The sequence below is a fragment of the Ailuropoda melanoleuca genome, chromosome 2 (genome assembly GCF_002007445.2).
Source record: "Ailuropoda melanoleuca isolate Jingjing chromosome 2, ASM200744v2, whole genome shotgun sequence".
NCBI classification, from domain to species: Eukaryota; Metazoa; Chordata; class Mammalia; order Carnivora; family Ursidae; genus Ailuropoda; species Ailuropoda melanoleuca.
In genome coordinates this window covers 22,233,254-22,256,536 of record NC_048219.1, presented here as the reverse complement: position 1 = coordinate 22,256,536, position 23,283 = coordinate 22,233,254, and the positions used below count along the sequence as shown (strand labels likewise).

At 37.0% G+C, this 23,283-nt stretch overlaps 1 protein-coding gene across 1 annotated transcript in view; it reads left to right on the top strand.

Annotated features, from left to right (window-relative positions):
- PIK3R3 (phosphoinositide-3-kinase regulatory subunit 3) overlaps positions 1-23,283 on the top strand; it is a 118,490-nt gene that overhangs the window by 56,509 nt on the left and 38,698 nt on the right. Inside the window, exons 2-3 of the mRNA XM_034651753.1 lie at positions 15,991-16,099; positions 18,632-18,730. Of these exons, the coding sequence (XP_034507644.1) occupies positions 15,991-16,099; positions 18,632-18,730 (208 nt within the window). The remainder of the gene's footprint in view (positions 1-15,990; positions 16,100-18,631; positions 18,731-23,283) is intronic.

The following is a 23,283-nucleotide window of genomic DNA, read 5'->3' as shown; positions in this document are numbered from 1 at the left end:
AAATAAAACATAGTAAAATATTAATGAAGTAATAAAATTTGAATGTTAATTACCTTTTTTCTTTCTTCTTCTTTTTTTTTTTTTTTTTTTAAGATTTTATTTATTTGAGAGCAAGCGAGCACAAGTAGGGAGGAAGGCCAGAAGGACAAGCAGACTTCCTGCTGAGTGAGGAGCCTGATGTGTGGGGCTCAATCCCAGGACCCTGAGATCATGACCTGAGCTGAAGTTGAACTGAAGTCAGACACTTAACCAACTGAGCCACCCAGGAGCCCCCTCTTCTTTTTTTAAGTAATCTCTACACCCAGTGTGGGGTGGTTCAAACTCACGACCCCCAGATCGAGAGTTGGATGCTCTACTGACTGAGCCAGCCAGGCACCCCACCTTTATTTGTAATATAACTTCATTGTGATTTATAGGGTTTAATTTTTAATAATGATTGTATATAACCTTGGCTTGCAAAATTCCTGAGAATGTATCAGCTTTTACTAGCGTATGTGAGTTGGCTTTAACATATCATTGAAGCTAAGGCTAGGGAGGTCAGATAATTTCCCAAATCAATTTTAAGTGCCAGAATCAGAATAAGCTGTTTCTTTTCATTTGGTTTTTGCTTTTAAAGAGTTATTTATTTGCAAAAGAGAGAGCATGAGCCGGAGGGGCAGAAGGAGAGGGAGGGAGAATCTCAAGCAGACTCCCTGCTGAGTGCGGAGTCCGATGCTGGGCTCAGTCTCTTGACCCTGACATCACCACCTGAGCTGAAACCGAGAGTCAGATGCTTAACCGCTGTGCCACCCAGGTGCCCCTGATTTTTATTTTCATCAAAACAATATAAGTTCATACTTTTAAAAAGTCAGAAGGTACTTCAGGGCTTATAATGGGGAACCCCCCAAAAACCCCAGCAGTTCCCTGATCTACCCTCTCCATCCCCAATTTCTAATCTATAGTGCTAACATTTAACTCTTTTAGGTTTTTCTTCTGGTTTCTACCTTCCTATTTTTCATAATGTGCGTACACTTCTATTTTAAATTTTTTCACTTTTTGATATTATTGATTCCTTCCAAGGAAGATGGGGAATTTAGTTCTTTTACCCCTTACATGCTCTTCTTTACCCATTTTTCTAATATATGACAATTATAATTGTTTCTTAAATTATCTTTTTTTTTTAAGATTTTATTTTTAAGTACTCTACACCCAAAGTGGGGCTTGAATTTACAACCCTGAGATTCATGTTCTACTGACTGAGCCAGCCCAGTTTCATGTTCTACCTACTGAGCCAGCCTGGTGCCCCTTAAATTATCTTGTGGTATTTACATGTTATGATCATGTAAACAGTGCACACAGACAAGCCATTAGTATATTATGATTACATCTTCTTATATAATTTTTGAATTAATAATTGCCATAAATTTTAAACATTTGCCTGATTTTTAAAGGTGCTTATGACAGTATTATCCCTATACTCTGACAGAACTGTAAAACTTATCTCAGTAGGGTTAAACATCAGCTAATTATTTCCATTTTTCCCCCTTCAACATACTTCCTAAGTTGCCTGTCATTCTATTGGTAGAATCCCAACTATTATTTACAACTGTCATCCTGGTACTCCTGTTCCCCATTACCCTGGGGATTGGCTTTGCTTTTCTCCTTAGTATTGGCATCCATTTTCCTGAATCCTATGCCATCTTTTCTTTCCTAGGCTTATCTCTTCATTTTGCTAGAGCATATCATTCAGGAGTTTCCTAAGAAAGGATTCCAAGAGATAAGTTACAAGTTGTTGAGACCTTGTATGTTTGAAAATGTTAATTCTACCCTAGTGTAATTGATAATTTGGCAGGATATATAATTTTAGGTTGAAAAATAATTTGCCATCGAATGCAAAGGTTTTTCTCCAGTGTTAGTTTCCGGCCTTGCTGTTGAGGAATTTGAAGACATTCCAGGCTTTAGTCCTTTCTGATGTTTTTTTTCCTGCCTTATGATAGATTTTTAGAACTGTCTCTTTATCCCTGATGTGAAATTCCACAGAGATGTATTCCGATGTGGATATTTTTCATTTATTATGTGGCATACTTGGTGTGGAGTTGTTTTTTGTTTTTTGTTTTTTTTTTAAGATTTTATTTATTTGAGAACGAGAGAGAGACTGAATATGAGCAGTGGGGGGCAGAGGGAGAGGGAGAACCAGACTCCCTGCTGAGCAGGGAGCCTGATGCAGGGCTTGGCCCTAAGACCCCAGAGATCATGACCTGAGTGGAAGGCAGCCCACTTAACTGCTTGAGCCACCCAGGCACCTCTTTGGTATGAACTTTTATTCTGGAAATCTATGTCTTTCATTTGTGAACTTTTTTCTTATATTTATTTTAAATGTTTCTCTCTGCTTTCTGGAACTTCTGTTAGTTCAATGTTGGGTCTTCTGGGTTTATACTCTAATTATCTTATCTTCTGTTTTCATTACTTTCTGTTTTTGTTGTACTTCTTGGGAGATTTCCTCAACGTTATTTGCCAGCTTGTCAGTTGAGGTGTTTTTTTGTTTGTTTGTTTGTTTTTAAAGCTTCTATCATAATTTTAATATGTAAGGGCTCTTGTTCTTTAATGTTTGTTAATTTATTACAGATCTTGTTTGTGTTTCATAGATGCAGTATTTCCTTTCCTGAGGATGTTATACTTTTTTGTGTGTCTGTGATGTTTTCTTCTCCTTGAATTCTTTGTTTACTTCTAAGTTCCTTTGTTTGGTTTGGTTTTGGTTTTCTTAAATTTTGATAGCTTTCTTTTAATGTCTTCTGGTTCTTTTTTAAAAATTGTGGTAAATATACATAACATAAATTTATCATTTTAATAGTTTTTAAGTGCACAATTCTTTGGTATTAAGTACATTCACATTGTTGTTTAACCAGAACTATCATTCATCTCCAGACCTTTTTCATCTTACCTAACTGGAATTCTGTACCTATTAAACTAACTTCCTATTCCCCTTCCCCCCAGCCTCTGACAGCCACCATTCTACTTTGTCTCTGTGAATTTGACTACTCTAGCTACCTCATATAAGAGAAATCACACAATATTTTTCCTTTTATCTGTCCTTTTGTGACATATCTTCAAGATTCCTCCATGTTGTAAGATGTGTCAGAGCTTCCTTCCTTTTTAAAGGGTTTGTTCTTATTTAAGAATGATACTAAAAAGCTGATTGGAAGCTCCATGTCAGTGGTCAGGCTGTGTTAATTGGAGGCTTTCACTGAGAGTTGATAAGATGGTGAATAGCTTTTTCATTGGTAACCCCCAAATATTGTATTTTTAGATCTTTTTTGGATTCTTGTCAGTTTCCCCAGAGAAAAATCTTCCTGACTCCTCCCTAAGAATATAAGCTTGGTGGTTCAGTGTTCAAAGAACTGAGGTGGGGAAGGGAGTTGGGACATCTACCTTTTCCTTAATTCTGCTGTTTTCAGTAAGGGACTTACCCCTAGTCCTAGCTGTGCTTGGTGTTCCCTGAGTCCAGAGCCTCTCTAATTGTTTCTCTGGATTGATAAGTTGACAGGCAGCCTTTGTTTGGGGTGGAGGAGGGGTATTTGACTGGTTGCTTGGGGGTTGGGGTGGAGAACTAGGGATCTAACTGCTCTTTTCGTAGACTGTCAGCCAGTTCTTCAGGTTATGGCCCTATCACTCACTCCTCCCTTCAGAGATGTGTTTGCCTTCAATTCCTGTCTTCCCAGAGTACAGTGTTGCAAATTAGATTTTTTTTTTTTTAATTGGACTTTCTCTTTTCAGGCTTGGATTTCAGTTTTTGCACTCTACCAAGTCAAATTCATATGTTTGCCTTTTCTGTATTAAAGTTCTTTTGCCATCATCTGCTGTTGTTTACTCTCCTCATCTCTTTGCTATCATGTGTTTATACCATTAAAAATATATTTTGCTAATTTTGGAGTGATTTTAGAGGTATTAAATGTATTAAATCAACTATATTTTAGCTATTGTAATCTACTTGCCTTTTTTTTTTTTTTTTTTTTTTTNCTTTTTTTTTTTTTTTTTTTTTTTTTTTTTATCCCATAGAAACTTTTCAAAGAGATATCTGTAAGCTTCTTGCTATTCAAGGTTTGGACCAGCAGCCTTGGTACCACCTGGGCGCTCCAGGGCCCAACCTACACCTAGCAAACCATATTCTACATTTTTATAAGATCCCTAGGTTATTTGTAATTTATTAAAGTGTGAGAAGCGCTGGTCTAATTCACTGTGCCTGCTACAGTGCTTGACACATATTAGGTGTCTTCTGTTGGACACTCAGATATTTAGAAAAGATCTTGTAGTTAGAAATACTGTTTTTGGGGGCGCCTGGGTGGCACAGCGGTTAAGCGTCTGCCTTCAGCTCAGGGCGTGATCACGGCGTTATGGGATCGAGCCCCACATCAGGCTCCCAGATATTTAGAAAAGATCTTGTAGTTAGAAATACTGTTTTTGGGGGCGCCTGGGTGGCACAGCGGTTAAGCGTCTGCAAATAAATAAATAAAATCTTTAAAAAAAAAAAAAAAAAAAAGAAATACTGTTTTGGGATCAGAGTACAGGTATTATTTGAAGCTATGGGAGTAGATGCAAGTATAGAGTAAAAAGTGGGTCAAGGAAATGCTAGTTTTAATGTGTGGATGAAAGAAGAAAGGACCTTCTAGGAAAATTGAGAGCTAAGGAAGAACAGAAGCCCAGAGTACATGAGGTATGGGAAAATGAGCAACCTTCCAAGAGTGGGGGCTGCAAGATTAGTAGTGTTCTTCAGGAAGAGCCAGATTTCAGAGTAGGCTAGGAAGTGGAGAAAAAACACTTTCTGGGAAAATATTGATATTATAAAATAGTTTAATTACAATGTGGGTAGAATGATCAAGGAGGAAGCCCTAGAAGACATAATGGAATCATGAGCAATGAAGAGATGGTTTAGTGGGGAGGGGGCTACATTGGGGTGAAAACATAGGAGATGACAGGTGCCTAAAATGAACTTCCACTATTCTCCACCTTGTACTCTCCATGTTTCAGGCATTTCTTTAAATTCTCTCTTGGATTTTTTTTTTTTTTTTTTTTTTTTTTTTTTTTTTTTTTTTTTTTGGATATACATGCTGTTCCTTTAGTCTGGGACACTACCTTGTCGTCTTTGACTCTCTAGATTCAGTGCCCTTTTTTTTTGTACCCCGCGGCATCCTATTCTTCCTGTGTCTCTCTTTTTTTCTTTTTAAAGATTTATTTATTTGAGAGAGAATAGGAGGGAGGGGCAGAGGGAGAGAGAGAATCTTAAGCCGACTCCTGTGGAGACGGACGCTGGGCTCAGTCTCACAACCCTAAGATCACGACCCAAGCCTTCGGAAACCGAGTGGGCGCCCAACCGATTTTGCCACCCAGGGGCCCCCATCACTCTTTTTTTTCTTTTTAAGTTGAGATATTAATCTTATAATATTTACCCTTTAAGATATACTTTAAAAATACTTCCACTGTGTTTAACCGTAGCACAGTAATTATATATTTTACTTATTCAAACTGCCCACTGTACTATCTTGTTACTGTCTTTGGCATCTAGCGTAGCACCTATATCTAACAGCTAATATTTCTTGATTGCTGTAAGTCATACACTGTTTGAAGTTTACATATATTGACTCATTTAATCCTCATAGGATGTAGATTCTACTTCAGCCCTATTTTATGGATGGAGGGAGCAAAGGCCTAGAATAAGTAGGTCAGCCACCATGGAAGGAACACATTTATTGTGTGTACTGTGTACAGGGCACTGTGCTGTATGTTTGGGTTACAGAATTAAGAAAGTCTTTGGTCAGAGTTTCAGACAGAATGTTGGTTAAAACTTCACCCTGAAATGAGGAATATATAGCTGGCTCCAGGTTTTGTGGTACTTGGAATCAAAAGGTTTGACAGTCTCTCTGACTGCTTATATAATTAGTTGTGCCCCTTCTTCCCCTAGCACAGACTGGGGACATACATTCAAATGTTCTTTTAGTCTTTTTTCTACCGTTTTTTATTTAAAGCTATCCTTTATAAAGTCAAACCTTAGCATAGACTATAAGGGCTGTGATCTGCCATTCCTCCCTGGTTTTAATAAGTATCTAACTCTGATTCTTAATTTTTTTTTTTATATATTTTTTAAGATTTTATCTATTTATTCGACAGAGAGATAGAGACAGCCAGCGAGAGAGAGAACACAAGCAGGGGGAGTGGGAGAGGAAGAAGCAGGCTCATAGCAGAAGAGCCTGATGTGGGGCTCGATCCCATAACGCTGGGATCACGCCCTGAGCTGAAGGCAGACGCTTTAACCGCTGTGCCACCCAGGCGCCCCTGATTCTTAATTTTTTTAATTAAATATTTTATTTGGAAATAATTTCAAGCTTACAGAAAAGTTTCAAAAATAAGGATACAAAGAACACGATCAGGTTCACTTGTTAACATTTAATTCCATTTGTTTTATCATTCATGTTCTCTCTTTATATAAAGTCATACTGCTTTTTCTCAACTATTTGAGAATAAGTTACAATCATCCTGGCCCTTAACCCCCTAAATACCTTAATATATATTTCCTAAGAATAGGAATGTTCCTTTACATTCCACAGTTACCACAGTTATCAACTTCAGTACATTTAACTTTGATATGATACTTTACTGTTTATAGATTATTTGTAGAGTACAAGAAGTAATCTTTTTACAGTGCTGTAGCCCCTGAGTACATTCTTTAATAAAAAACACCAAAGTGGGCACCTGGGTGGCTCAGTTGGTTAAGCGTCTGCCTTCAGCTCAGGTCATGATCTCAGGGTCCTAGGATCAAGCCTCGCATCAGGCTCCCTGCTCAGCAGAGAGTCTGCTTTCCCCTCTCTCTCTGCTGCTCCCCCTGCCTGTGCTCTCTCTCTTTCAAATAAATAAATAAAATCTTTTTAAAAAAATACCAAAGTGAATTTTTGAAAGTTTTTCTAAAAAGTTGGAAAACACAGATTAAAATAAAAAAATTACTCATAACCATCATTTTTGTTTTTGTTAAAACATATATAAAGGAAACATATGTACATAAAGTGCTCTCCTAGGCTGCTCCCCATCCCTGTTATATACAGTATTAACCATGTCTGTATTTTTCCAGGTGGCTTTATTCATATATACATACATACACACATGTGCACAAAAACACACATGTACATTTGTGTGTATATATTCACCTACATATTGAAACTGAATTGAACAATCTTTGTGTATGCTGATTTTTAAAAACTTGTAATATAGTATTTGAAAATGGAAAGAGAAATGCTTTTTATCATCTAAACAGAAACAAAAGTGTCAGGTGTTTTACAGATACTTATTGAGGAAGATAATTGTTCAGGTGCATTTAACATCACTCAACACTACAGTACTCACCTCATGCAAGAACTACCTTGTCAAGTGGTTGAAAGATAATTAATGTACCCTAATTAGCTTTTCTCTCAATATGTTCCACTTGACCTACTTAAAATATATGTGATTTGGAATTTTTTAACCTTATTTATAATATCATAATCTGGAAGCAACATATACAAATCTGCTTATCCATATAATTAGAAAGGTTAAGATAAATTTTTATTTGGTTTTGTTCAGTGAATTCTGTAATTTACATGGAAATGGGAATCAAATACCAGAGAAATCAAAACATTTAGTTTGAAGACTGTAGTTTAATGGAGCTAAATTTGAACATACTCATGACTTTAGGAATAATGAATTACCTTGAAATTTATCCTTTTGGACTGTAAAATCCTTAAGTATAGGGACTGTGTCTATCTAGTTTATTGCTGTAATCCCCAGCTTTTAGAAATAGGAGGTATTCAATAATTATTTAATATATGTATAGAATGATGATAGATAAGAATGTATAAATAGGCCAGTATTGCATTCATTTCAGATCTTATAGTTCATTATAGTTGTGTTGTTTTAGCAACTTCTTTGTAATCATTTTATTCTTATTTCTGCAGATGAGAAAAACAGGATACAAGGAAGCTCTGGGCAGCCCTTTGTAATAGATGAAATGCTCATTATATGTTTGTTGGTGGTAGAGCTATCAGTGAACTATTATTATCCATAAACAGCATCTTCCCCACGCAGCTTGGTCAACTCAGTTTATAGATAACATCAAGTCTGTGTGATTCCTCTCGGTGATTAGGGTGTAACCCACTGCTAACTCAAGGAGGCATATTGGTTCTTGTTGGGCCCTGTTGGTCATGGCACTCAGTTCACTAAGGACTAGGTTTGAGAAGCTTAGTGTTTGAATTAAAGTTTCCGCAGGAGGATATCAGTTGCTCCTTTTGCTGGGTTTCCATTACACTTCGTTTTTACCTTTATTATAGTATTTACTTTGTTCTGCTGAGGGTTATGGTTAGGTGTTTCTATATGTCATTCCCTGTAGGTTTGTTCTTTTGAGTGCTGGAAACACCTTATCCTTCTACCTTTCATAGCTATAGCACAATGCTTTATATAGCGTAAGTTTAAACTGTTAATCCTTATAAATGGATAAGTAGAAGAATTTTAAATTTTACAAAATTATATGTCCAACTGTAGCTACTTTTTATATGCTGCATCAAGTCCTTTCAAACAAGATAGGTAGAAATAGCATTTAGAAAAAAAGATGAATTATAGCAAGTTCTTTCCTCACTTAGTAATTTCGGTAGCCTGATAGTTTTTTTTTTTTAAATAACAGCTTTATTTAGATAAAATTCACATAGCATACAATTCACCCACTTAAAGTGTATAATTCAGTAGGTTTTAGTATATTCAGTTTTGCAACCATTACCACAAACAATTTTGTAACATTTTTATTACCCCACTCTGCACACGTTAGCTGTCCTTCCCTTTTCCTCTTTAATCCCACCCTCAGCCCTAGGCAACCATTAATTTACTTTCTGTCTCAGTAAATTTGCCTGTTCTGGATAATGGAATCATCTAATGTGGTCTTTTGTGACTGGCTTTTCACTTAGCCTAAATATTTTCATGGTTCATACATTTTATAAAATATTTCATTCCTTTTTACTGCTAAATAATATTCCACTGTGTGGACTGTATGGATATATACCACATTTTATTTACCCATTCATCTGTTGACGAATATTGGGTTGTTTCTCCTTTTTGGCTATTATAAACAATGCCATTACAAACATTCATACACAAGTTTTTGTGTGGGTCTCTGTTTCATTTCTCTTGAGTATGTAACTAGGATTGAAATTGCTGGGTAATATGGTGACTAGGTTTAACCTTTTGAGGAACTGCTAAACGGTTTTCAAAACATTTGCATCATTTTATAGTTCCATCAGCAGTGTATGAGAGTTCCAGTTTCTCCACATTCTCACCAACACTTGTCTTTTTTTTTTTTTTTAAGATTTTATTTGTTTATTCAACAGAGATAGAGACAGCCAGCGAGAGAGGGAACACAAGCGGGGGGAGTGGGAGAGGAAGAAGCAGGCTCATAGCAGAAGAGCCTGATGTGGGGCTCGATCCCACAACGCCGGGATCACGCCCTGAGCCGAAGGCAGACGCTTAACCGCTGTGCCACCCAGGCGCCCCAACACTTGTCTTTTTGATTACAGTTTACCTTTGAATAATGTGGGAGTTAGAAGCACCAATCCCCCGTGTAGTCCAAAATCTGTATATAACTTTTGACTTCCCAAACACTTACCTATTAATAATAGCCTACTGTTGACCAGAAGCCTTACTGATAACAGAAACAGTTGTTTAACACACATTTTGTATGTTTTATGTATTTATATACTGTATTCTTACTATAAAGCAAACTAGAGAAAAGAAAATGTTAGCAAGAAAATCATAAGGAAGAGAAAATACATTTACAGAACTGTATTTATTTGTATTTATTAAACTGTATTTATTATAAGTTTATGTTGTCTGTTTACAAAATGAATCATCTCTTTTAATACCTACATCAATATGATATGATACAAAACACTGTAAGATGTTATACATATTACTAACACTAGACAACAAAAGTGAAAAGATAATGTGAAAAAATTAATATTTATTTACAGATCTAACAATTCACCCATTGATAATGAAGCATCAGTACGATTGGCAATGATGATGAATGATGACAAAAATGTCTCATGCAGTTCTTGCTATATAGTTATTAGATTTTCATACCAAGACACAAGTACAACAATTAAGCTTATTAACTGTACAGTATAATGATTATTTGCTGTTAAGTGGAATTGGATCATCATAAGATCTTCATCCATGCTCAGGCTGAAGAGGAAGAAGAGTGGTCTTGCTGTTGTAGGGTGGCTGGCACAGGTGGAGGGGGAGGCAGGAGAGGCAGGCACACTTGGTGTAGCTTTATGGAAATATGTAGTAATTTCTATCTGTCATTTTTGCTTTTTCAGTTTTCTAAAAAAATGTTCTATACAGTACCAATCCTTCCACCATTTGTTGTTTCAGTGCTTGTATCATACCAGGGTCCATGTCCTCTATAAAGTCAAAGCAGTTTTTAGTATTTGGAACCCTTCTGCCAGATTGTCTAACATCAATTTGTTTTCTGGAACTGCTTCTTCACCTTCTTATCATCTGACACCAGTTCAGTAGCACTCCTCTCCATCATATTGTCTTCTGTTAATTCCTCTGGTATGGTGTCACTTAGCTCTTGAATTTCTCCAAGATCCATATCTTGAAACCCTTCACTCCCCACCTTTTTTTTCCTTTCCTTCCTTCCTTTCCTTCCTTTCCTTTTTCTTTCTTTTCTTTTCTCTCTTTTCCCTTCCCCCTTCTTTTTTCTTCTTTTTTCTTTTCTTTTTTCCATATCCACAATCTTTATCATGATTTCCCTGATTGGCTCCATTGTAAATCCTGTGAAGTCATGTACAATATCTGGACATTATTTTCTCTAGCAGGAATTTATTGTTTCAGGCTTGATGGCTTTCACTGCTTTTTCTGTAACAGTGATGGCATCTTTAGTAATGTAATCCTTCTAGACTTTCATGATGTTCTCTCTATCAGGGTTCTCTTCCAGAGTGTTGACAATCCTTTCTATAGAGTACTGAGTGTAATGAGCATTAAAGGTCCTTATGACCCCCTGATCTAAAGGCTGATTTAGTGATGTTTTTGGGAGCAAGTAGACCATTTTAACACTTTTGGTGTTGAATTTGTGGGGTTCTGGGTGTCTAGGGACATTGTCCAATATCAAAAGAACTTTAAAGGCAGTCCTTTACTGGCAAGGTACTTCCTGGCTTCAGGGACGAAAAGCATCAGTGAAACTAATCCAGAAAAAGGGTCCTTGTTGTCCAGGCCTTCTTGTTGTATAACCAAAAGACTGGCAACTGGTGTTTATTTTTTTCCCTTCAAGGCTCAGGGGTTAGCAACTTTATAGATAAGGGCAGTCCTGATCATAAACCCAACTGCATTTGTGCAAAATGGTAGAGTTAGCCTATCCCTTCCTGTCTTGTTTTTTTGTTTGTTTGTTTTTGTTTGTTTTTTTTTAAATCCCTTCCTGTCTTAAATCCTGGTGCTTGCTTCTCTTTCTTATAAATGAATGTCCTTTGTGGCTTTTTTTTTTTTCTCCCCGGAAAAGGGCACTTTTGTCTGCATTAAAAACCTGTTCAGACAGACATCCTTTCTCCTTCATGATTTTCTTAATGGCCTCTGGGAACTTGTCTGCTGACTCTTGGTTGGCAGAAGCCGCTTCTGCTGTTATCTTGACATTTTTAAAGCCTCTTTGTAAAATTATCAAACCATCCTTTGCTGGTTAAATTCTCCAGTTTTAGATCCTTCACCTTCCTTTTGCTTTAAGTTGTCATATAATGACTTAGCTTTTTCTTGAATAATATTAGAGTCTATAGGTATCTTATAGCAATCCTGCACCCACATAAAAGCTACATTTTCAATACAGGATAAAAAGGTATTTCCTATAAAGTGCAAGGTTTTTGCACCTACTGACATAGCTGCAGGGATGGCTTCGCAAATTTCCCTTCCTTGCTTCCTTCTTTCTTTTCTTTCTTTTCTTTTTCTTTCTTTTCTTTCTTTCTTTTCTTTCTTTTCTTTTCTTTCTTTTCTTTCACAATGGTCCTTAGGCTGGTGAGCAACTGCAGACCTCAGTCAAGCAATTCAACTTTTTCTTGTAATGTCATGACTTTTCTTTGCTTCTTGGAAGCTTGCAGCATCACTAGTGGCACTTTGTATGGGTCCTCTGGTGTCATTCAAGGTTTATGGTAACACAAAAAATATGCAAGAACCATGGGAGATTACCTTTTACTGCAATATACAATTCACTGGAGAGATGAACTGTTCATGCAGAGATGATTAGTGTCACAGGGCATTTTAAGCTGATACTCATAACACTTAAGCTCACTGCAATAGCAACAGGAGATGGCTACAAAATTATTTTAGTAGTACAGTATATATTACAGTTAATTTTAAGCAGTTATGATTTAGTACTGTATCTTTACTTTTGTTTAGATTTCGCTCAACTGCAAATGGGGCCATGCACAGTTTGTGTTTGTATAAACACTTTTTATGATTTGTGTATATTTTATGGTAGTAAATAATAGACTAGTATATACATACATTTTATGCATTTATGATATATCTAACTTTTTCTTAAGCTTTTTGATATTTCTAGGCTATGTGCTTTATCTGCAAGGTTTTTCAAACTGTTGCAAATCTCCAAGAAATTTTCTAATGTATTTGTTGAAAAAAAAAAATCTGTGTCTAAGAGGACCCATGCTTGCAGTTCAAACCCCTATTGTCAAAAGGTCAACTGTATAGTCATCCTAGTGGGTGTGAAGTGATATCTTTTTTTTTTTTTTTTTTAAGATTTTATTTGTTTATTTGACAGAGAGAGAGAGCTCTAGCAAGCGAGGGGAGAGGCAAAGGGGAGGGAGAGAGAGAATCATGAGCAGACTCTACGCTGAGCCCGGAGCACCACATGGGGCTCGATCCCATGACACTGAGATCGTGGCCTGAGCTGAAACCAAGAGTTGGATACTCAGCCGGCTGAGCCACCCAGGCACCCCTGAAGTGGTATCTTATTGTGATTTTGATTTTCATTTCCTTGATGGCTGATATTATCTTTTCATGTGCTTGTTGGTCATTTATATATCTTCTTTGGAGAAATGTCTTATCAGATCCTGTGCCATTTTTAATTCAGTTATTTGTCTTTTTATTAAGTTGCAAGACTTCTTTATGTATTCTAGATACAGCTTTATCAGATATATGATTTACAAAGATTTTCTGCCATTCTGTGTGTTGTCTTTGCACTTTCTTGATGTCATTTGAAGCACAAAAATTTTTAATTTTGATCAAGTCCAATTTATCTGTGGGTTTTTTTTGTTTTGTTTTGTTTTTTGTTGTTGTTGTTGGTTGTTTGTTTTTTGGTTTGTGCTTTTGGTTCCTATCTAAGAAACCAGTGCCTGGTCCAAAATTATGAAGATTCAAATTTTTGGGATGCCTGGGTGGCTCAGCCGGTTAAGGGTCTGCCTTTGGCTCAGGTTGTGATCCCAGGGTCCTGGGATTGAGTCCCTCATTGGGCTCCTTGCTCAGCGAGGAGCCTGCTTTTCCCTCTGCCTGCCACTCCCCCTGCTTGTGACCTCTCTCTGTCAAATAAATAAATAAAATCTTTTTTAAAAAAGTTTTACAGTTGTACCTCTTACATTTAGGTTTTTGATCCATTTTGAGTCAATTCTTGCATGTGGTATGATATGGGGGTCTGCCTGTATCTTTTGAAAGTGGGTGACCAGTTGTCCTCCCACCATTTGTTAAAAAGACTATTCTTTTACCATTGAATTTTTGACAGTAAAGAGTTTGTTTTGTCTTTTTTTTTTTTAATATTTTATTTCTTAGAGAGAGAGAGAGCACAAGCAGGGGGAGCAACAGGCAGAGGGAGAGGGAGAAGCAGGCTCCCCGCTGAGCAGGGAGCCAGACGGGGGGCTCGATCCCAGGATCCTGGAATCATCACCTGAGCCAAAGGCAGATGCTTAACTGACTGAGCCACCCAGGCACCCCAAGAGTTTCTGTTTTGAAGAACATTTTACATTGTTCTCCTTTTCCCTCCATATTGTCTCTAACTTCCGTTAATTAAAAAAAAATCTAGAAACCATCTCAAGTTTATAGAAAGTTACAAGTACAGTACAAATAACTTATTTTTTGAGCCACTGAGAGTAAGTTGCCAACCTGATACCCCACAATGATAATGTTTCTGTGTATTTCCCACCAACAAGAACATTTTCCGACATAACTGCGATACAAAATCAGAAAATTAATGTTGATGCATTACAATACCAATCTTATCTTCAGCTTGCATTCAATTTTTGTCCTTGTTCTAATAATATCCTCTATAACAAAAAGGATCCAGTCCAGAATCACACATTGCATTTGTCATGATTCTCTAGTCTTTTTCAATCTGGAACAGTTCTTCAATCTTTCTGGATTTTCATGACCTTGACAATTTTGAAGATTACAGGCCAATTTTTTTTTGTAGAATGTCTCTAAATTGTAATTTGTCTGATGTTTCCTCATGTTTAATTCAGTTTATGTGTATTTGGCAGGAATATCCCAGAAGTGATATTAACATCCTTCTCAGTGCATCCTATTGGGGGCCCAAGATTTTATCATTACTGGTGGTATTAACTTTATTGATTACTTGATTAAGGTAGTGTTTGCCAGGGTTCTCCACTATTATTATTTGTCTTTTTATTTTTATGACTAATAAGCATTTTGTGGGAAAGCCCTTTGAGATTATATAAATCCTACCTATTAATCTTTCGGTTTTTCATTTATTTATTTATGTCTGCATGGCACATGGATTTTTATCTTGTTTGGTGGCTTATATTCCCCTTCTATCATTATTTGTATTGATACTCCAATTGTTCCATATTTGGTTAGTGGGGGCCCCATCAAGCTGGCTTCTTTATTCTTTTGTCATGGCCCCTCATTCTTTGAGCACTTGCTTTTTACTTTTTGGTATAGCATGATGTTCGAGGTTTGTTAGGTTCTTGTTCTACCCCAGCCCTGGAATCAGCTTTTCTTCAAAGAACCCTGGTTCTTTTTAGTAGAGAAGAGCATTAAAAACCAAGATCTGGGTGCTAGTTATGTGTATTGGGGATGCTGCTGATCTTAGGACTTCTCAAGGGACAGAGCTAGGGAATAGTTTATTCCCTATATGTATAGACATTTGCATCTATCTTTCTATTAAATTTCATGAATTCATATCTATAGCTGTAATTCCAGTTCAAACCAGAGGTAGTGTTCTGTTAATTTTTCACCTTTCCATATTTGTAACTTCATTTTTAGACTATGAGAAACCTGGCTCCTATTATTTTTAATAGTTGTACTTTTTTGATCTCTATGTATCCAATGCCCCCTTGACACCTCCTAGCCTCCCCTCCCCCAAGTAGAAACTCTTCACCCTCATCTGGCTTTTCCCATTGTATTGGTGTGCCCTCTTCTGAGGACTGCGTCCTCATTGGTTTGGTCTCCACTATTCTGTGCCACCCGGGCCCTGCGCCACTGCCCTTCTTCCTTCATTCAGCTTTAACATCTCATGCCAGCCTGCACCGGTGAGGATCTCCTCCTCACCCTCCTCCAGCTCTGAGATCCTGCCTGTGCTGCTGCCCTGCTATATGGACGTAATCCTCCTTCACCTGCTTTGGGCTCTGACACCAACTCTTGGCCGTCATGACGAGTCTCACTTAATGGCTTTTGGACTGAATTGTTTGTGAAGGGGCTTCACATTGTCTTTTGAGAGACAATGAAGTTCTTTTGGACGTTTGTTCAGAATTAAAAGTTAGCACTTTATAAGAAAAAAAAACCCAAGTAGCTTGAAAATTTCACCTTTTAGGCAGTTATTGGTAGAGTTCTAGAAAGATTTCTTCTTTGGCTAACATTTAACATAAAATAACACTTTATTTAATTTATAATTTGAATCTTAATGTACATTGGTTAATGAGCTGTTCCTGACTGAGGAAATTAGAAAACAAATAGTAATTTACATCTACAAAATAATATTCATTTCTCTTCTAGCTCTTCCACCAAAGCCACCTAAGCCAATGACTTCAGCCGTTACAAATGGAATGAAGGACAGTTCTGTTTCTCTTCAGGATGCAGAATGGTACTGGGGGGATATTTCAAGGTAACTAGAATGCTACTATAATTCAATGCAGTTTAGAAACAAATCATTTTTGAGAAGTTTAAAACATTTTCATGCCCTACTATTTGTCATTTAAAGATTACCATTTTAAAAATTGTGAGAACACTTCAGAAGTTTCTAAATGCTGTCCTTCCACAAGAAAGTCTTTAAATTACAGATGTGATTATTACTTTTAATACTGTGTTAAGGATAGATTTCTGAATAAATGAAACTTAAAAGATTTAAGATAGCTACATGTGGTTTTCTATAAAAGATAGTTATAGGTACTTAATTTTCTTTACCTTTCTGTGCCTAAGGCAATGGTTCCACAGTCTTTGCATGCACAAGAATCAACTGGGGTGTGGCCCAGGAATCTGCATTTAACAACCTCCCGGGTGATTTTGATGCACTCTTCACATGCATCATTTTGAGAAATTGTGCTCTTTAGCAGTAAAATGCTTTTTAGGTAAAATGTGATTTTGGGAAATTTTTAACCTAGAGCAGGGGGGGAAATATATATATATAATTTGAATGTTCAAATTTCTTGTTTTTCTTGTATTTTGTTTTAAAAAAGACCTATCCATTTCTGTCAAATTGGGTTCAAGGTTGATGCTGTATTCTTCAATATGCTTGTGCTTCTCTTGTCCATTCTCTTCAGCTACCAAAGTGGCACTCATTTCTTTTTTTTCTTTGTTACCATTTTAACCATCTTTAAATGTACAGTTCAGTGGCATTAAGTACATTCACAGTATTGTTCAACCATCATCGTCATTCATTTCTGAAACTATTTCATCTTCCCCAAAGTGAAACTTTGTACTCATTAAACACTAACTGCCTTTTCCTCCTATTCTCTCCAGCCCTGGGAAACCACCATCCTACTTTCTGTTTCTATGAATTTGACTACTCTAGGTACCTCACATAAATGAAATCATACAATATTTATCCTTTTGCGACTGGCATATTTCACTTAGCACAATGTCTTCAAGGTTCATCCATATTGTAGCATGTATCAGAATTTCCTTCCTTTTTAAGGTTGAATAATATTCCATTATGTGTGTATACCACATTTTTATTTATTCATTCATCTGGCGGTTTGGTTTTGAACATTTGGATTTTTTACAGCATTTGGCTATTATGAATAATGCTGCTATGAAAATTGGTGTATAAATGTTTATTCCCTGCTTTTTTTTCTTTTTTTAAAAAGATTTTATTTATTTACTTGAGAGAGAAAGAATGAGCGAGCAGTGAGGAAGGGCAGAGGGAGAGAGAGAGAAGCAGACTCCCTGCTGAGCAGGAAGGCCGATTCGGGGCTCGATTCCAGAACCTGGAGATCATGACCTGAGCCGAAGGCAGACGCTTAACTGACTGAGCCACTCAGGCGCCTCATATTCCTGATTTTTTGAAATTTTTATTTTTTTATTATTTTTTAGAGGGGGGAGGGACAGAGGGAGAGAAGGAATCTTAAGCAGGCCCCCCTGCCCAATGCGGAGCCCAACATGGGGCTTGATCACAACCCTGAGATCATGACCTGAGCTAAAATTAAGAGTTGGCTGCTTAGCCGACTGAGCCACCTAGGCACCCCTCAAGTCCCTGCTTTTAGTTCTTTGGGGAGTATACACTGAAAAGGAATTTCTAAGTCATGGTAATTCTATGTTTAATTTTTTGAAGGAGACTTAATACATTTTTTATTAAAATGGGTCAGAAAATTTTTATTTTATAATTGTACAATAAAAGGATCTATTATATTTATTTACTTATTATTATTGTTTTTTAAAGATTTTATTTATTTAACAGAGACAGCCAGCGAGAGAGGGAACACAAGCAGGGGGAGTGGGAGAGGAAGAAGCAGGCTTCTAGCGGAGAAGCCTGATGTGGGGCTAGATCCCAGAACACTGGGATCACACCCTGAGCCGAAGGCAGATGCTTAATGACTGCACCACCCAGGAGCCCCAAGGATCTATTATATTTAAATACCATTTAAATTTATATTCTAAGAACTTGTGGGTCTGTAACTCAGAGTCTTCTGTGCCCTGCCATATCCTGAGTGTTCTAACGTTTTTTCTTAAAGTCCTAAACCAACTCTGCAGGAGGAATTTATCATCAGTATAAATTCAAATTGGAGAAGATTATATTGAAAGGTTGTGAACTTAGTGAACTTACCCCCTCTGATGGGACACAGCTGCCACTGTTGCTTAAACACAACCTTCTTTCTAAACAGCTGCTGGTTTTTCCTGAAACCCTACAAGTTCAGACCTGCCTAAGGAAGCCCTAAAGGCTTAATGGAAATACTATCCCCTACAGACGGTTGAAATCTGGAAGAGTTTAAAAAGCGAATAGTCCTTCCTTAGATTGTGTAATACTGAAAATCAAAATAGAAAGATCATATCTAGGGGGAGGAATTAAATGACCTCTGAAGGCCCCCATAATTTTGTGACCTTAGAAATACTCACCTCCTAACTAGCCTTAGTAATAATATGTGAAGAGAACAATTGTTGATTACATTTTTTTCATTTTTCCTATAATTCTATTTTTCAGGGAGGAAGTAAATGACAAATTACGGGATATGCCAGATGGTACGTTCTTGGTCAGAGATGCCTCAACAAAAATGCAGGGGGATTACACTTTGACTTTGAGGTGAGTATTTTTCAGCATTTTGACTAGTGTTCTACTAGCATTATTTATTTCTGCGTATATAGAGATTTTTGTATTTATTTAAGTGATTACACGTTTTAAAATATTTTTACTTAATTTGGATCCATAATTTTTAGTTGTTTGGCTAGCTATCCTTTCTCTATACGCTAAATATTTAAATGTCTTATATAAAGATGGCAACAATTTTAATTTTTATGTAGGAATAAAACAAAAAGGCTAAAATCCCTGAAAGTAAGTTATGAAGTAAGAATTATACTGTTGATGTTGTGCGTGAAGTGAAGTTATGGGCACAGCCTGAGGCTATTAATGATGTGTTGGGAATCCACCCCTCTAATAACCCTATTATTTTCCTCAACGCAGACTTCAGAGAGTAAAGTTTAACGTAGTTTAGGCTGATGAGGATATGTAGAAGATAAAGCAGTTCTTAGCCTCTGTCATGCCATCCATGTGGGCATATTAGAATTTCCTAAATGGTGGATGTATCACCTTTTATATTTACAAAGATGGGACGTATATTTTAAAAGAGTAGGAAAACTGCATCAGATATTTTTACGTTTAATTTTAACAATTAAAATAGCCTAATTACAATGAAGTACTGTGATTTTTAAAAAAGGGAGTATCTAAAGAAATATATAATGAAAACAGCAGTGATAACAACTCCCTTGTACTACACATTTTACATGCATATCTTATTATTCCTCAGAACAACCTTATGAGATAAGTATTATTAAGATTTCCATTTTATAGACGAGGCAACTGAAGCTTAACCTGGTTAAGAGAGTTTCCTGAAGACATATAGCTAGTAAATGGCAGAAGATGAGTTCAGATCCAGATTTATCTGACTCTTTGCTGCCTTTCTGCCTATTATCTTTAGGAAGAATCATGTATTTTATGCTAGAAATTTGGAGTTTCTGGTAAAGACAGTATAAGAAGTTAACACAGTGGAAGTTAATACCTTAGTTGTGCTGAGGAATAATCAAAGTTCTATAATGATTCATTTGACTCAGTTCCCCACACGCGCTCCAGTCAGGCTTCTGTCTTTACCACTCTTACAAGGACTGCTAAACCAATGACGATTTCTCTCTTCTTACCTCAACTGACCTCTTAACAGCATTAGTCATAGGCACTTCTTCCTAGAAACAGTTTATTGTCTTGGCTGTTGTGACATCACACTCTCCTGATTTTCTTCCTAACTCTAGGCGAGCCATTCCTTTGCTCAATATCTAAAGGTTAAGTGTTCCAGGCTCGGAGTTGGGCCTCCTTCTCTTCTCTGTATTGGTTCTCCCAAGGTGAGCTTGTCCTGTTCCATGGCTTTAATATGCAGTTACATGGTGATGACTCATAAGCCCCATCTCCAGCTCCGACCTCCAGAACTCCACATGCATCTGTCCACTTGCCTACTTGACTTTGCCACTTAGGTAACTAGGGGACGTATTAATTTGAACATAGTCAAAGAAGAATTCTTGATCTCTAACCCAACTCCTCCTACCCAAACTGTTTCTCTTCTATTTACTTATTTTTTCTTCAGAAATAGAACCACCATCTCTACAGTACTCAAGTTACAGCTCTTTTTCCCCCCTCTTTTCCATTATCCTCACATCCAAATCCATCATTAAACAAGTCCTACCAACTTTACCTCCAACATATATTCGTATTATCATCCTACTTCTCTACTACCCAACAGTAAGCCACCGTCATCTTGCTTGATCTTTTGCAGTCACTTCCTGACAGGCCTCTCAGCATCTTTCAATTTCTAACCTTCCCCGCCCCTGTTGACCATTTTTTGCACTCAAACTAGAGTGATCATTTTAAGGTATGAGTCCGATGACTCCTTTGCTTAAAATTCTTTGGTTTCCCTACTGCTCTTATGGTAAAGAATTTGGATTTTATTCTAACTTACAAAACTCTATTTGACCTGGACTTGGTCTACGTCTTACACTTCATTTCTTTCCTCTTCCCCTACATTCAACCTTGTTTTTTTCATACCTCAGGCAAGTGAGCCTTATTCCTGCCTCAGGGCCTTTGCAACAGGACTTTCTGATCTTTGCATCTTTGTTTCCTTTTTGTCATTCAGATCTTTGCATAATTGCCATCTCTTCAGGGCTTCCCTAACTGCTCAATCCAAAGTAGCTATTGGAGGATATATATTGCCTCAATTTAATTTTCTGTATGGGCCACTTCTCTATTTTCTTCTCCTTCCCCACCTTGTAGGTCTCACCCCACTAGAATTTAAGTTCTCTGCTATTCGAGACTTTGTTTAATCATCATTACATGTACAGACTCCAGTGTGTGATAATGGATAGGCATTGGACTATGGATGCCTAATAAGTATTTATTAACAGAATGAATGTCCTTATTTATCTGAAAAATGGTTTTAATCCCACACTAGGGCATTATTTTATGATGGTTTGATTCCTAAATGTAGCTAACTAAAAGCAACAATTTTTCTTCAGAGGGGAGGGGGGTGGGGGAATGCGATAGACTGGTGATGGGGTGGTAAGGAGGGTACACTGGGTGTTATATGCAACTAATGGAGCATCGAACTTTATACCGGAATCCGGGGATGTACTGTAAGTTGACTAACATAATATAATAAAAAATCATTTAAAGTAAAAAAAAAAATAAATAAAAGCAACAATTTTTGTATCTTGGGATGAGGAAAAGAGCCTGCAAAAGTTCCATTACTTACCTGAAGGTGCAGCACTGTTCAGGAACAAAGACTGGCAAAGGGTCCCACTCACAGCCTCCTGGTCTACAGCCACCATGAGAATTCTTATGCCAGAGGCCTACAGCTGGAAGGGATCTTTAATACTATCTCATTCAACTGGGTTTCTGCAGCTGTTGAAATTCTCTGCATAACATTTTTCAGAAAGAGTCATTGAGCTTCCATGTGATCTTTCAGTCAGAGGGAGCTAGCATCTTTTGGGGCAGCCCATTTTATTGTTGGGCAGCTTTAAAGTTTAGAGGGTTATCTTTGTGCTGGATATTATGGTAGGACCAGGAATAAGGACATGAATAAGATATGGTTTTACCCTCAAGAGTTCATAATCTCAGTGTGTAATGGTGGAATAGGAGAGATACATATTTACTATACCTTAATGCATTATAGTGTTATATTAGAGTTCTCCCCATTCACCTCTTCCCCTAACTCCTGGTAACTGTTGTTTTACTTTCTGTCTTTGTGAATTTGATTATTTTAGGTACCTCATGTAAGTAGAGTCATACAATATTTATCTTTGTGTGTCTGGCTTATTTTATATAAAGTAATGTTTTTAAGGTTCATCGTGTTGTAGCATGTCAGACTTTTCTTCCTTTTTAAGGCTGAATAGTATTCTATTGCATGTGTATACATTTTCTTTATCCATTCGTCAATGGACATTGGCAAGAATATTTTAAAGTTTTTGTTTATCTAGCAAAAGGTCTGACATGTAGGTACTCAGTAACTATTTGAAAGGAAAGAATAAATGAGAGAAAGACAAAGAGAAGTTTTCTCAGAGGGAATGACAGTTTAGCTGGGCCTTGATAGATTTTGTTAGGCAGAAAATTGATGGTCTTACTAGGGTTTAGTAAATACTTATAGTTCAGTTCTAGTTACTCTGCAAAGGATCTAACAAAGAGTTAACATTTTTGTCTCAAAGAAGCCATAGACTGGTGAGGGCAACAGGAATAAGAAAACTGCTTTGAATTAAACCAAAATAATAGGAGAAGTTCAAACAATGTGCTTTGGGAGCTGAAAGGAAGTAAAGAGATATCTTGTTGAGAGGATATAGAAAGCTGCTCTCCGTGAAAAAAATTGCATTGCTGTGTATCTGGACGAAGGGGATAGATATGGCCATGTAGAATGTGGGAGGAGAGGTTGGAGGATTAGGTAACAATAGGAACAGAGATATGGAGGTGAGAAACTATAGTGCCCTGTTCTCTGAGATGCAGTCCCATTTGGCCCACAAGAGGAACAAAGTGCTAGGGAATGGAGGGTTGGAAAAGGGTCATGTTAAAGGGCCTTGAATTCTAAAATGTGGAGTTTGCATTTAATATTGTAGGTAGGCAGAGGAAACGATTGCATTTTTTCAGCAGGGAAGTATATATGATCAGACTATATTTGAATAGAAAGAATAAAAGGATAGATACCAGTAAAGAGTTAGAATATCTTGAATCATTGGGGTGCTTCGCTAGCTCAGTGGGTAGAGCATGCTACTCTTGACCTCAGGGTCATGAGTCAAGCCCCACTTTGGGCATAGAGCTTACTTTTAAAAATTAATTAAATTAAAAAACATAGAATATTGTGAATTGAGAGGTAATAGTGATCCAGAATACAATTTATTCTTTAATCATTTGATATTTATTGAGTGCCCACAATGTTCTAGGGTACTATTCTAGGAAAAGGAAATGATGAACAAGCTGGACATGGTCTCCTGTCTGTGGTGTTTATATTTGGAGGTAGAGGTAGGATTAGAGGAGAAGGAGACAAAATAAACACATAAAAAATAACTTCACAGTATATGAAATGTTATATAGGAAATACACAGGGTTATGTG